Source organism: Bison bison, unplaced genomic scaffold (genome assembly GCF_000754665.1).
Source record: "Bison bison bison isolate TAMUID 2011002044 unplaced genomic scaffold, Bison_UMD1.0 scf7180017864460, whole genome shotgun sequence".
NCBI classification, from domain to species: domain Eukaryota; kingdom Metazoa; phylum Chordata; class Mammalia; order Artiodactyla; family Bovidae; genus Bison; species Bison bison.
The window spans coordinates 2,080,674-2,096,862 of NW_011495022.1; the positions used below are offsets into that span (position 1 = coordinate 2,080,674).

Genomic DNA, 16,189 nt, shown 5'->3' on the forward strand with positions numbered 1-16,189 from the left:
ACCTCATTTATATATTAAATGGTTCAGATCATTTACCATTTGAACAGATATGTAGAGGTAGTACACTTGAAAAACATTTCAGATGCAATCTAGGTTCTACTCACAGCAGCAGAAAACTGGACGTTAATAAAATATTCCAGCATTCTTTTAAACAGCTCTGATGGACATGGTGATGTGATGTTTGCAATATGCTGTTTCCAAGTATTGCACAGAATCATAATATATGAGCCATATCAACTGGCTTGCTTTCTATAAAAGAGAAACTCCTTTGCAAACTGTGTTCCCATTTGTGATAATCATATTCATGGAAATGAGAAAACAACATTTCGTTTTCCTTCTTCACTTTAACTTTCTGTGGTAATAACAGCAAATTGAACTTTGCTGTGAAAGGTTGTTTTCTTGAATCCAAATAGGATAACACTTTGATTTTCATCACAGCATCTTCATTCATGTGTTTTAAGAAAGATACTGTCTAATAAATTAAAAATTTCTTATCCCTAGGGAATCATAAGTAAATTAATATGTTCCCTGTCTGTTTACAAGCTTTCTTGTTATCTCAGATTTGCATGTGAGTGTACAATGCTGCAGCAGTTGATGTTTTCTGGATGGGACTGTGACAATATTTGAGGGCATTTTTATCATCACTGTCATTGCACCTACACCAGACTGAATGATTGGCAATAAAGAATAATCAATTAAGATAACCAGCCCCAAAGTTCTGACTTCACAAGCGCTATCTGTCTGCCATGGACAAAATACTGGACAAACTCATAACTTCTTTCCTATTTTATACACATATTGTGTTGTCCTGTGTTGTGTTTGTGTGATTTAATGTCTAATTAAGCCAGGCTTCATAGAGTGTATCTAACTAGACATCTATGCATTATAATGATCAGTGAAACATTAAGTTCCTAAATGCAATTCTAAGTCACATTTCTAGAGACATTAACATAGTTTTGTAACATAGGCACCATCTGCCCATCACGCCTTATAGGCATTGTCTCTTCTCGATGACTATCCCAGGAGGAAAAGTCCCAACCTGACTTTGACATTACTGAGTGTTAATTCTGGAAACCTTGTCTGCAGGTGGGCGTTGGGAAAAAGGCGGAAGCTGTAGCAACAGTGGTTGCTGCAGTCGACCAGGCCCGAGTTCGAGAGCCCAGAGAACCCAGGCATGTTGAAGAATCATACGCTCAGCAGACCACTTTGGAGTATGGATATAAGGAGCACATTTCCGCCACAAAGGTAGCTGAGCAGCCCCCACGTCCAGCCTCAGAGCCCCAAGTTGTCCCTAAAGCAGTCAAACCTGGAGTGATCCACGCTCCTTCTGAGACTCATATCGCAACTACTGATCAAATGGGAATGCACATATCATCACAGGTGAGTTTGGGCCCACTGCCTGTTTCTGGGAAGGCACGCATAACTGCTGTGGTCATCTGGTGAGCAAGGGCTTCACTGAGTTCCATTTCCATGCAGATCAAGAAAACTACAGATCTAACAAGCGAAAGATTAGTCCATGTGGATAAACGCCCCCGCACAGCGAGCCCGCACTTTACTGTTTCAAAAATTTCTGTTCCTAAGACAGAACATGGATATGAGGTAAGAAGTTAAAGAGCATGACAAAGAAATGTTAGGCTTAAAGGAAGACAGTAGGTTGTGTGATATGGAGTATCTTTGGTGAAGGCAGTACAGGCTTGTTTTTGGTGATGTCTGTTTACCCTCATGTAGACTCAGAAACCCCTAAGGTTGGATTACTGGAACTCGGCCAGCAGAGAGAGCCTAGACTCTCAGATAGTTTCCTGACACCTCTGAGAAGACACAAATCCATACCGGCTTCTCTCTGTTTCACATTCTGTAAAAGGTTCAGTTCAGTTTTCCTTATGCTGTGAGATATTTCAGAATGACATAAATGAGAATGGATACCAATACCAAAGACAGACACTGAGAAGTCATGTGTTTATATACTCAGGATAACAAGATGGAGACGTGTTACCGTGTGGTGGTTGGGCTGGACTGTGGGGTCACACAGGCCTGGATTAGCACCCTAACTCTGCCCCTTATTAGCTCTGTCATCAGGAACACGTTAGTACAAGTGAAAACCTTAGTAAGTTGACAAGATCTAATAATCCTCAATATTAGTCACAGCTGTTCTTACTTTGAGATTTTTCCCAGGTGGCGCTAGGGGTAAAGAAGCCACCTGCCAATGCAGGAGACATAAGAGACAAGGATTCAGTCCCTGGGTTGGGAAGATCCTCTGGAGGAGGGCATGGCAACCCACTCCAGTATTCTGGCCTGGTGAATCCCATGGACAGAGGAATCTGGTGGGCTAGAGTCCATAGAGTCACAAAGAATCAAACATGACTGAAGTGACTTAGCAGGCACACATTCTTATGTTACACACCCGAGTCGTAGAATCCAAACTGCATGCTTCAGAGAATTATAAGGTATATTTAATACCTGCATTTGGGATAATCTCAAATACCCAGACAGCAACAGAGTAAAAAGAGTAAGGAAACTGTTAAAATATTCTTCTAAGCTTTTTCACTTTCACCTCTCACACAGATTTGTGGCCGAAGCCTAAATGTTCTATTTTAAAGTAGTTCTTAGGAATTAACCAAGTAGTTAAAATTTTTATTATTTTTGAATTTCCCACTCTTGTATTTTCAAACACAGCTTCCTTGGCATGATTTAATTGAAAATTCATGACCAAGTTTTAGAAGACCTTCATTCCCTTTATGATAAGAGCCTAAAATAAGAAGTTCTAAATACAACTCTATTAGGAAGACTTTCAAATTTATTTTAGAAGCTGGCAGGAATGACAGTGAGCTTTATAACTAGCTTATCTCTAACTTTTCATTAACTATAAAAGTGATAATGAGAACATTAAAAAGGGGACCACATAGAAATTTGACTCAGACTTACCACAAGAGCGGTAGTGGCGAAGGACTTCTGGGAGGCAACTGGGATGGCAGTTAAGTGACTATTTTCTGACTCTGTTTCTATTTAGGCATCAATAGCCGGTAGTGCTATTGCCACACTACAAAAAGAGTTGTCAGCCACACCTTCTGCTCAGAAGGTCACCAAATCTGTGAAGGCACCCACCGTGAAGCCTGCTGAGGCTAGAGTGAGAGCGGAGCCCACTCCTTCACCCCAGTTCCCCTTTGCGGAAACACCAGAGACTTTTAAGAGTCAAGCTGACATTGAGGTGAAGAAGGAGGTTGGGGTGAGCATCACTGGTGTTGCAGTCCGTGAAGAGCGCTTCGAAGCACTGCGTGAGCGTGAAACCAAGGTTGGTGGTCACTGGAGCCCCTGCTGTCACTTAATCCATTCCCGGGGAGCAGGACCAGGCTCTAGGCCAATCTGTGCTACAGAAGAGGTCAGCCAGATGCCCTGCCTTTCTCCATTGCTCAGACTTCATTTTATCGAGCATGGTGTGGGTCAGAACTCTTCTAGAATTATTTTTATAATTTTGCATGTGCTAAGAGTTTGAGACTTCCCCTAATTTCCTGAGCATTTTGTAACATCCTTTGTCAAAATTGTAGGTAACAGAAACAGCAAGAGTACCTGCACCTGTTGAAATCCCTGTTACTCCACCAACTTTAGTCTCGGTGAGTAAAGTTGATAGTGTTGGATCACATGCATATCTAGTCAAATAATGTTCATATATGCAAAGATCAGCTTCTCAAACTTGAAAATTCCATGAGTGTGTCTGCAAGTATGTAAGACCATATACTATTAGGCAAGGAGAGGGGGAATTCTGTGTGACAGCCTCAGTCACATAGCCAGCAGATTCGATGAGTTTCTGTTATGTGTAAGGCATGATTGCAAGACTAGTCTAGCCCTCTTTGAAATCTGTCTTACTATCTGAAAAAATGTACGTAAATAAGCATAATAAAATATAAAATGTGATAAGCACTTCAGTAGAGGGAGGGTGCAAAGGAAAGTTTGATTACTTCTAGTTGAGGATAACATAGAAAGCTTCGCTGAAGAGACAACATTCGCTGCTAAGACTTCAAGCTTTGTTAGGATTTGAATATGTGCAAACAACGGAGGGTACAGGGATGCCCTCTTATATGACATCAGTACAGTTCCACCTTATGAAGTTGGAAATACCTTACATTTATTTCAAATTGGGAGTATTCCAATTTCCAAAGGAGTTTCTTTACGGATAGTTCCACAGTCTTGATGTTAAGAAAGCATTTTATGACAGTTAGAATGTACAAGGTCAAACCTCCATGTTTGGTACAACATATAGAGATGATTCATGCATCTGCACACGTATCAATACTTCCTGTTTCTTCTTTCTTTAGGGCTTAAAGAACGTGACTGTTATTGAAGGTGAATCTGTCACCTTAGAGTGCCACATCTCTGGATACCCATCCCCCAAAGTGACATGGTACAGGGAAGACTACCAGATAGAAAGTTCCATTGATTTCCAGATAACCTTCCAGAGTGGAATTGCTCGCCTTCTGATTCGTGAAGCCTTTGCAGAAGACAGCGGGCGGTTCACTTGCACTGCTGTGAATGAGGCTGGGACCGTCAGCACATCCTGCTATCTAGCTGTGCAAGGTCAGTGGTCATACCCCCACGGACCTTCCACACACTCCTCACTGCCACCTGGCACTTCTTTCTACACACCTGGTAATGGAGCCCCCTTTTAGAATTGAGGGTCAACTTAACTGTCATGCTAAGGAGAGGTCAGTAGTGAAGCAAACTAAATACCTGACTTTAACCAAAGAACCGTCTGTCTTCTTCTAGTGTCAGAAGAATTTGAAAAGGAAACAACAGCTGTGGCTGAGAAAATTACCACAGAAGAGAAACGGTAACACCTTCTTTTGCTAATGATTTTTCATTGTAGCACAGTTTTGCTTGGTTAGTCCCTTTCGTGTTGGCAAATGGCAGTCCAGAAGCTCACATGAAGGGCATTCTCTTTCCAGCTTCGTCGAATCAAGAGATGTGGTAATGACCGATACTAGCATCACAGAGGAACCAGCAGGGCCGGGAGAACCTGCCGCTCCTTTCTTTATTACAAAACCAGTGGTTCAGAAACTGGTGGAAGGTGGGAGCATTGTATTTGAATGCCAGGTTGGGGGCAACCCGAAGCCCCATGTCTACTGGAAAAAGTCCGGTGTTCCTCTAACCTCAGGATACAGGTATTTTCATGGTTGAATGACAGAGTTTTCTGTGATTTGTCTGATGGGTCTATGACGCCAAGAGAGAATAGAATATACTTACCCCACCCTCAGAGGTAGGGTCTTGTGTTATAGAGCCTTCATGGTGTGCTTTGAGGAGTTTTCGTGTTTTTCACACAAAGTTTTATTGAGAAACAGAGTTATGTGACAAAAGTGGATGGGAGATATATATTTTATATTCTGGTTTGATTCACTTGTAGTGCTGCTGAAATAGAGAAAATGATGTGGAATTTTTACACATACAGAACATGTTTTTCTACCAAGGATCTGAAACAACATTCAATAAAAAGGCATAATAATTAAGTCACTAAAAGATAAAAGAAAAAGGGTAATTTTTGAAGAAAGCCAGTTATATGTGAAAAATCTATGCTAATAAATTTGCAGTTGAGTATAAAATTCAGCTTTAAATTTACTGCAACTTAATCTAAAAATGTATCCATCATATCTTAATAAGAAGAAATGTAGTGTACCAAAGACTTAATATCGAAATGTTTAAAGGAGTTTATTGTTTTCATTATTCATTTGATCTTCACATAAAACAGGGAACAAAATAATGAGCAAAGAGAAGTATCTTAGTATTTAAATGACCTCATCATTTGTGAACATAAACACTGAGGTCTCTTATTTCCATAAGTAGTGTTATAGTCTATTATTTATTTTGAAGAATATATGACTATTATTTAAAATGAAAAATTTAACTCGTTTGGCCTTCATTACTCATGTCCATGCATTTCCCTCAATTTTTAGCAATCTTATATTCTATGGTGGAGCTTAGTCCCATGTTTAGGATCATTGAATTTTATACCGCAGATCCACATAACACTTATTTTACTCACATAAGGGTTATTTATGAACTCTTTCATTTGTTCATTTCCATTAAGATACAAAGTGAGTTACAACAAACAAACTGGCGAGTGCAGACTGGTGATTTCGATGACTTTTGCTGATGATGCTGGAGAATACACTATTGTTATTCGTAACAAGCATGGAGAAACGTCTGCATCTGCCTCCTTGCTTGAAGAAGGTGAGTGCAGCACTAAGTAGTTCCATGTGCATGATAAGAATGGAAATGCAGGGAGGAAGCAGCGCTGGGTGACTGTCAGCAGTCCTGCTGCAGCATTCGGCTTTGATACTGGCTCTGTCCACATCTGCCCTCCTCTTGGCCTCAGCTGTATAGGAAATGTTTTAGACCACATGGCCTCAAAAACCGTACCAGTACTAAACTTCACAGGTTCTGACAATAGTTTATTTTTGGTGCATTCATTTCTAAGTATATAATGACTTTGAAAATGCAGGAGGAACTTTGCAAGCAGTTCCGTGGTTAACACTCTGCCTTCCAATGCAGTGGGTCCAGGTTCAATCCCTGGTCAGGGAACTAAGATCCCACATGCCATGTGGTTTGGCCAAAACAATTACATTAAATTAAAAAATGAAAACGTAAGGATTCTAAATCCCATGGCCCTCTAGATCCAGACAGATATTAGTGAGTGCAGTGAAGACAGTGGAGAAATTGAAGAGTATATGCCCTGCCCCAAGGGATCAATAGCTCCCCACCTCCAGTATGTTGTTGCCAGGCACACACGTACCAGGCTCAATGTTGCTAGAGCTTCCAATTTTTTTTTAAGCTAGAAATCGGGATTTTCAATATTCATAAGTAATTTTTTAAAAAAAAAAGTGTAATAACATTTAAATTAAACAAAACGTACCTGTGGGTCCCTATTACCTTTGCCAAGATGTTCACATTTATAGTGGACCATCCTATGTTCTGTACAAAACCCTTAGGATTAGGATGCTGTCCCCATTTTGCAGATGAAGCACTCAAGACCAAGGAGGATAAATGAATTGCCAGAAGTCACATGACAAATTAGGAAGACCTCTAGGGTTGATCCCAGAGGACTGACTGCTAATGTAAAATTTTTTCTATAATAGTAGTGGCTGCTCTGACTTATTAATGTAAGTTTGGGTTTGAAATTCAATCTACTTAGTCTATCCTGAGCACTTTTCATAAAATTTGGAAAGTCTGGCTTTTGTTTATCAACTTTCCATAGGGTAGGACTTGCTTGAATGAACAGTGGCATAAAGGCTTTTTCATAAGAACATGAAAAATTCACGCATATTCTTAACCCCTAGCTGATTATGAATCACTGATGAAATCCCAGCAAGAAATGCTTTACCAAACACAAGTGACTGCATTTGTGCAAGAACCTAAAGTTGGAGAAATAGCGCCTGGATATGTATACTCTGAGTATGAAAAAGAGTATGAAAAAGAACAAGCCTTAATTAGGAAGAAAATGGCCAAAGATACTGTAATGGTCAGAACTTTTGTGGAAGACCAGGTAGGTATGACAATAATGACCAAGTAAATCACTTCACACATTATTCTTTCCTCCTGCGGTGCCCCGGTTTTTGTTTGATATTTTCATTTTTGAGTGATGGGCCAGGGTTATATTACTATAAGCAGATGCAGGTGCACTGCCGATGAGCTTCCTTAATCTTCATAATATTAATATGTTGCACACATGACTTTGGAAATAAAGATTACATGTAAGTAGGAAAAACAATTACTAAAACAACAAAGCTCATTACTGCCGACATTTTTTCATCAGTAGGATAGACATCACACGTATAACCCATACTCTGAGAATACCATTGTTCAAGACACCACAGCATGAACTTCCAAAGATGACTGGGAGGCAGATTAAAAAATAATGACTCATCTAAGTCTCACTGAAAAACAGATAAAAAAGCAAAATTAAACGCTTCTAGATGTTTCTTCCTGTTAAAAATTTTAATCAAACCTTATTTCTGAAAACAAATACTCTTAAAGAATTTCTGTCAGTCAGCAGTTATCTTTTTAACAGACTGTCATCTTTTTTACTACATAGGAATTCCACATTTCTTCCTTTGAAGAGAGACTTATTAAAGAAATTGAATACAGAATAATAAAGACTACATTAGAAGAACTTCTTGAAGAAGATGGAGAAGAAAAGATGGCAGTTGACATTTCTGAATCTGAAGCTATTGAAGCAGGATTTGATTTAAGAGTCAAGAATTATAGAATTCTTGAAGGGATGGGTGTTACATTTCATTGCAAGATGTCTGGGTATCCATTACCCAAGGTAAAATATAAGCATTGATCATACCTCCATGCTACAGTAAAGACATGCATAGGTTATAGTGTAACTCCTTTATGTAAATCTTACTTACATGTGCATGATATTATTCGCAGATTGCATGGTATAAAGATGGCAAGCGCATCAAACATGGAGAGAGATACCATATGGACTTTCTACAAGATGGCAGAGCTAGTCTGCGAATACCTGTTGTTCTTCCGGAAGATGAAGGCATCTATACTGCGTTTGCCAGCAATATGAAAGGAAATGCGATTTGCTCAGGGAAATTGTATGTGGAGCCCGCAGCACCTCTCAGTGCTCCGACTTACATACCCACGCCAGAACCAGTGAGCAGAATCAGGTGAGAATCATACTAGTTCAGGTGGATCAGTATTTAAATCGTTTAAAACACCAAATATCTCAGTAGCAAATTGCTGTCATGTAGTGGGGGGGTATGAAGGCTAAAATAACCCAGAAGTCTACCATTCTCCGTACTGGCAATTACCCAATTTTTATTTCTTACCCCTGTGTAGAATGAGCAAAGCATCTTTCATCATGTATCATAATATCTGTTTTGCCAGTGCCATAGCTAATACAGTGAAAGCCATAAAGAGTTGTTTAATGTCTGATTTTACGTGTATTATCTCTAGTTTATGAGGAAGGCATGGCAACCTGTCCATGGGGTTGCACAGAGTCGGACTCGACTGAAGCGACTTAGCGTGCAAGCATGCACTCATGGCAGTCCACTCCAGTGTTCTTGCCTGGAGAGTCCCAGGGACAGAGGAGCCTGGTGGGCTACAGTCCATAGGGCTGCACAGAGTTGGACACGACTGAAGCAACTGAACACAAGCACACATCAGTAATTTAAACAACAACCGTGCAATGGAGGGATTATTGTTGCTATTTTGGGAGTGAGAACACTAAGTTTCCCAGACCCTGTGAAAATTGCCTGAGTTCCCCCAGCCTGTGTGGTGGTGTCAGCACTTGAAATCCAATCCAAGCCAATCTGGCTACAATGTATAGGTAGAGTTTGGGACTTTTTTTCAAATACCTTTCATTTGTTTTTTCTCTTCTGGGAATTGTAAGTTATTTTTCTTTTTCCATATTTATGTTGGTGGTATTTAACCAACCAAGATTCATTGAAATATTTTGGTAGTTGAATCAAAAAGGTTCAGTAACTCATTAAACCCAGTTGGTGAGGGAGGGACAGTATTAAGGACCAGTCTAAGATTTTGAGGATGGGTTCCTGGCTGTGTTGAATAATTCCTGACTGGGATTGGTGGTATATGAACGATATAGTTTTGGGAGCAATAATAATGTATTCTGTTTTGGATCCCAATGAGTTTGAGGTACCTTTTAATACACAAATTCTAAAATAATGTTAAGAAAGAGATTTATTGTGGTGAGTTTTCTCTATGCCTCATGAAAATATTCTTTTTTGCATTTTGTTTTTCAGATCCATCTCTCCACGTTCAGTGAGCAGATCTCCAATACGCATGTCCCCTGCTAGGATGTCCCCTGCACGGATGTCCCCTGGACGCAGGCTGGAGGAAACAGATGAGTCACAACTCGAGAGACTGTATAAGCCAGTCTTTGTGTTGAAACCTACTTCTTTCAAGTGTGTAGAAGGACAGACTGCCAGATTTGACTTAAAGGTTGTGGGTCGACCCATGCCTGAGACCTTCTGGTTTCATGACGGTAAGTGTAAGTTTTCGCTAATAAGTTATTAAACACAAAAGTAAACTTATCTGTGTGTCTAACCACTTTTAAAAACAACTATTTTAACATGATTCCTTTTTTGCTTATTTTTTCTGATAGGCCAGCAAATTGTCAATGACTATACCCATAAAGTAGTCGTTAAAGAAGATGGGACCCAATCACTGCTTATTGTTCCTGCAACACCCAGTGATTCTGGGGAATGGACGGTGGTTGCCCAAAACAGGGCAGGGAAATCTTCAATTTCAGTGATTTTAACTGTGGAAGGTATTTGCTCCGAAGACTCAAAATAAATAACCTTATCACTTGGGTTTTACACAAGTAGTTCAGCCCTACTCACTCAGAATCACAACCTTTCTCTTTCAGCTGTGGAACATCAGGTAAAACCAGTGTTTGTGGAAAAACTGAGGAATCTCAACATAAAGGAAGGTTCCCGACTTGAAATGAAAGTCAGAGCTACGGGCAACCCCAATCCTGACATCGTATGGTTGAAAAACAGTGAAATCATTGTACCTCATAAATATCCCAAAATCAGGTAAGTTGGCTTGAAAAATAATTAAACTCATTACACAAATCCAATACTCGAGGAAGTAACAACTACTTTTGTATTGATGATTTATTTTCTACTTTTTATAGAATTGAAGGAACCAAGGGAGAAGCTGCCCTTAAAATTGATTCCACTGTCAGCCAAGACTCTGCCTGGTACACTGCAACTGCTATTAATAAGGCTGGCCGAGACACTACACGATGCAAAGTAAATGTTGAAGTTGAGTTTGCAGAGCCTGAGCCAGAGAGAAGATTAATCATCCCACGAGGGACGTATAGAGCAAAGGAGATTGCAGCCCCAGAACTGGAGCCTCTCCATTTGCGATATGGCCAAGAGCAGTGGGAAGAGGGTGACCTCTATGACAAAGAAAAGCAACAGAAACCATTTTTCAAGAAAAAACTCACTTCCTTAAGACTCAAGCGCTTTGGGCCTGCCCACTTTGAATGCAGGCTGACACCAATTGGCGACCCAACGATGGTGGTAGAATGGCTCCACGATGGAAAGCCACTGGAAGCAGCCAACAGGCTCCGCATGATCAATGAATTTGGGTATTGTAGCCTTGACTACGCAGTGGCGTATTCCAGAGACAGTGGTGTCATTACGTGCAGAGCTACTAACAAATATGGAACAGATCACACATCTGCTACCCTTATTGTCAAAGATGAGAAGAGTCTTGTGGAGGAATCTCAATTGCCAGAGGGGAGGAAAGGCTTACAGAGAATTGAAGAATTAGAGCGAATGGCTCATGAAGGTGCCCTTACTGGTGTGACAACCGATCAAAAAGAGAAGCAAAAGCCAGACATTGTCTTGTTCCCAGAGCCAGTAAGAGTACTGGAAGGGGAGACCGCCAGATTCCGTTGCCGGGTAACAGGCTACCCTCAGCCCAAAGTCAACTGGTACCTTAATGGGCAGCTCATCCGCAAAAGCAAACGGTTCAGAGTCCGCTATGATGGCATTCATTATCTGGACATCGTGGACTGCAAGTCTTATGATACAGGTGAAGTCAAGGTCACCGCAGAAAACCCTGAAGGTGTGATAGAGCATAAAGTAAAGCTTGAGATCCAACAGAGGGAAGATTTTAGGTCTGTCCTTAGGCGAGCCCCTGAGCCAAAGCCCGAGTTTCACGTCCATGAACCTGGAAAACTTCAGTTTGAAGTACAAAAAGTAGACAGACCTGTTGACACCACTGAAACCAAGGAAATTGTGAGGCTGAAAAGGGCTGAAAGAATCACCCATGAAAAAGTGTCTGAAGAGTCAGAAGAGCTGCGTAGCAAGTTCAAGCGCAGGACTGAGGAAGGCTATTATGAAGCCATTACAGCTGTGGAGCTCAAGTCTCGTAAGAAGGATGAATCCTATGAAGAGCTTCTAAGGAAGACAAAAGAAGAACTTCTCCACTGGACCAAGGAGCTAACCGAAGAGGAGAAGAAAGCCCTTGCTGAAGAAGGCAAAATCACTATTCCAACTTTTAAACCTGACAAAATTGAATTAAGTCCTAGTATGGAGGCCCCCAAAATATTCGAAAGAATCCAAAGCCAAACAGTGGGCCAGGGCTCTGACGCACACTTCCGGGTCAGAGTGGTGGGAAAACCTGATCCTGAATGTGAGTGGTACAAAAACGGTGTGAAGATTGAGCGCTCTGACCGAATCTACTGGTATTGGCCCGAAGACAATGTTTGTGAGCTGGTCATAAGAGATGTGACTGCTGAGGACTCTGCCAGCATCATGGTGAAAGCCATCAATATTGCTGGGGAAACCTCAAGCCACGCATTCTTACTCGTCCAGGGTAATTTGAATTTCTTTCATTTGATGGATCTATTTTTATTTATCTGTGAATATCCAATAGTGTATTGTCTTAATTTTCTTTTCCATTACCCAAATTGTGTATTCAATTTAATGTGCTTTATCCCCCCCTTTTTCTCTTGTAGCCAAGCAATTGATCACTTTTACACAGGAATTACAAGATGTTGTTGCTAAGGAAAAAGACACCATGGCAACCTTTGAATGTGAAACCTCAGAGCCATTTGTCAAAGTGAAATGGTATAAAGATGGTGTGGAGATTCACACAGGAGATAAATATAGGATGCACTCTGACAGGAAAGTTCACTTCCTCTCCGTGCTAATGATCGACACATCTGATGCTGAAGACTATAGTTGTGTACTTGTCGAAGATGAAAACGTGAAAACAACAGCTAAACTTATTGTCGAAGGTAGTAAATAATGCTTTTGTTGTTTACTCAAGTTTTAGAGTTACTTTTATTATGTGATAAAATTAGCTATGCAATTGTCACCCCCTAAAAAGGATTCAGTTCAGTTCAGTTCAGTCACTTAGTCATGTCCAACTCTTTGCAACACCATGAACCGCAGCAAGCCAAGCCTCCCTGTCCATCACCAACTCCTGGAGTTTACCCAAACTCATGTCCATTGAGTTGGTGATGCCATCCAACCATCTCATCCTTTGTCATCCCCTTCTCCTCCTGCCCTCAATTTTTCCCAGCATCAGGGTCTTTTCCAGTGAGTTGGCTCTTCACATGAGGTGGCCAAAGTATTGGAGATTCAGCTTCAACCTCAGTCCTTCCAATGAACACCCAGGACTGATCTCCTTTAGGATGGACTGGTTGGATCTCCTTGCAGTCCAAGGGACCCTCAAGAGTCTTCTCCAACACCACAGTTCAAAAGCATCAATTCTTTGGCACTCAGCTTTTCTTTCCAACTCTCACATCCATACATGACCACTGGAAAAACCATAACCTTGACTAGACAGACCTTTGTTGGCAAAGTAATGTCTCTGCTTTTTAATATGGTGTCTAGGTTGGTCATAACCGTCCTTCCAAGGAGTAAGCGTCTTTTAATTTCATGGCTGCAGTCACCATCTGCAGTGATTTTAGAGCCAAAAAAATAAAGTCTGCCATTGTTTCCACTGTTTCCCCATCTATTTCCCATGAAGTGATGGGACCGGATGCCATGATCTTAGTTTTCTGAATGATGAGCTTTAAGCCAGCTTTTTCACTCTCCTCTTTTACTTTCATCAAGAGGCTCTTTAGTTCTTCTTCACTTTCTGCCATAAGGGTGGTTTCATCTGCATTACCTATGAATTAAATATAAGCTTCATACCAAGAATCATGACTGTATAATACTAGTTAAGAATGTTGACAATTGGGATATTTTTAAAGTGAGGTTATTTTGATGTCTTGTTTTAAAAATTTTTTTGAATTATAATTCCTTGCTTTATTAAAAATAATTTAAAACTTAAATCCTTTTATTGACAATTTATTTCTCAATCCAGAAGTTAGATATTAAGAATATGCCTGATGGGGGACATAAGAGATTTACAGATAATTTAATTTTTCGTCTAAGTCTAGATACGTAACTCTCCAGAGAAATTAACTTCTCCTTATCTCATAATTCAGGTGCAGTTGTTGAGTTCGTGAAAGAACTTCAGGACATAGAGGTTCCAGAATCATTTTCAGGGGAGTTAGAATGCATTATAACCCCAGAAAATATAGAAGGCAAATGGTATCATAAGGGTGTGGAGCTTAAATCCAATGGCAAGTACACAATTACATCTCGCCGTGGACGTCAGAACCTCACAGTCAAGGATGTGACGAAAGAGGACCAGGGAGAATACAGCTTTGTTGTCGATGGGAAAAAGACAACCTGTAAACTAAAGATGAAACGTAAGCCACCTCCTTCTTTTCAGCCTGTAGCAAGCATCATTATGGTTTATTGATAATAAATCATACCGTTCTTTTCTCCCCCCATATTTTCACAGCTCGCCCCATCGCCATCCTACAAGGACTCAGTGATCAAAAAGTCTGCGAGGGTGACATTGTTCAGCTTGAAGTTAAAGTCTCCTTAGAGAATGTGGAAGGTGTCTGGATGAAAGATGGCGAAGAAGTGCAGCCGGGTGACAGGGTTCACATTGTGATAGACAAGCAGTCCCACATGCTGCTTATTGAAGACATGACTAAGGAGGACGCTGGCCATTACTCCTTCACCATTCCTTCCCTTGGACTGTCAACCCATGGGCGCGTCTCTGTCTACAGTGAGTGCGACTTACATGGTCTTATATCTGTGCTGTCAAGCGAGCACGTATTTCCGACAAAAATTTGTATTCACAAATCTTTCGTGTGTGTGATTTTGCAGGTGTTGATGTGATAACACCTTTAAAAGATGTTAATGTGCTTGAGGGCACCAAGGCTGTGCTCGAATGTAAAGTCTCAGTCCCTGATGTGACTTCTGTTAAATGGTACTTAAATGATGAACAAATCAAGCCTGATGATCGCGTGCATGCCATTGTCAAAGGCACGAAGCAGCGACTTGTGATTAACCGGACCCATGCTTCAGATGAAGGACCTTACAAGCTGGTGGTTGGCAGAGTTGAAACCAGCTGTGATCTCTCTGTAGAAAGTAAGAATTCTTCCATCTCACTTAATATTGTCTTAAGCATTCTATTTTCCCAGTGTAATAGTAACCAAGTGACGATTATATTTTTCCCCCAGAAATTAAAATTATCAGAGGTCTTCGTGACCTTACCTGTACAGAGACCCAAAATGTGGTCTTGGAAGTTGAACTGTCCCACTCAGGAATTGATGTCTTGTGGAATTTTAAGGACAAGGAAATCAAACCCAGTTCTAAATATAAAATTGAAGCTCATGGGAAAATATATAAGTTGACAGTTCTAAACATGATGAAAGATGATGAAGGAGAATATACATTTTATGCTGGAGAAAATAGGACATCTGGAAAACTTACCGTGGCAGGTTAGTACAATTATAAATTATAAGTTCTTAAATGGAGCAGTTGTTTTAACTTAAGAAACCATTACCCGTTTCCTTCCTTATTCCCCGCAGTTTCCTGCTTTTGTTGTTGTCAACCAGTAATACCTTCAACACCGCTCTCATCAGCCTAAATTCGAAATATTCTTCCAGGAAGTCATAACTCAAATGCCATTTCCTCTGCACAACCTTCCTTGATCTTCTCATTTGTAGATCTTACTCCTCCAACCACAGTATCGCTCTCTGTGTGTTTCTTTCATGACCCATACTCATCTACTTGCTTTATTCTCCATTTCTTCTTCCCACACTTGAGCAGATACCTCCAAAGTCTGGAGTTGCTTCTTCCTCATCTTCATATAATCCAATGCGTTGTACATGATAGATTGATAAATGTTTGTTGGATCAAGTTTGATTGATCAAACTTTCCTACTGTAAAGATGTATTCATTTTTTATGCCCTGTTTCATTCATTTTTGTTCCCTTTACACTATTACTGGGCCCAATGAATATTTTAAAAATATACCTCATTGGGTGTGTCTATATGTCTTTTTCCTTAACATGAAGTAAACCATTCTCAGCAGAAGTCACTAGCTTTAAAATAAGGAATCAAAAGTCTAAACCAATTGTCAAGAAACAACTAGAAGTCATCATTAATTTGGTGCATTACAATTTAGGTTTTGAGGAGATGGAATATGACATTGAGATTAAATTATACAGTCCGTGGCATCTGGTGTATAAGCAAGTCAAATGGGAATGGTGTGTCTTCTTTGGTATAAAAATTTTATGGCTTATACTTTATCACATTATATGATTTCCTCAGAGATTTGACCATGAAAACTTCCAAAAA

At 40.3% G+C, this 16,189-nt stretch overlaps 1 protein-coding gene across 1 annotated transcript in view; it reads left to right on the forward strand.

Annotated features, from left to right (window-relative positions):
• The window catches only part of TTN (titin), a 275,334-nt gene that overhangs the window by 20,639 nt on the left and 238,506 nt on the right, over positions 1-16,189 (forward strand). The window contains 20 exon segments of the mRNA XM_010859754.1: positions 1,087-1,380; positions 1,477-1,599; positions 3,008-3,289; positions 3,543-3,608; positions 4,311-4,569; positions 4,759-4,822; positions 4,938-5,153; positions 6,074-6,216; positions 7,323-7,528; positions 8,078-8,311; positions 8,422-8,666; positions 9,762-10,003; positions 10,124-10,288; positions 10,388-10,556; positions 10,658-12,351; positions 12,494-12,775; positions 13,976-14,242; positions 14,338-14,610; positions 14,712-14,975; positions 15,068-15,328. Of these exon segments, the coding sequence (XP_010858056.1) occupies positions 1,087-1,380; positions 1,477-1,599; positions 3,008-3,289; positions 3,543-3,608; positions 4,311-4,569; positions 4,759-4,822; positions 4,938-5,153; positions 6,074-6,216; positions 7,323-7,528; positions 8,078-8,311; positions 8,422-8,666; positions 9,762-10,003; positions 10,124-10,288; positions 10,388-10,556; positions 10,658-12,351; positions 12,494-12,775; positions 13,976-14,242; positions 14,338-14,610; positions 14,712-14,975; positions 15,068-15,328 (5,749 nt within the window).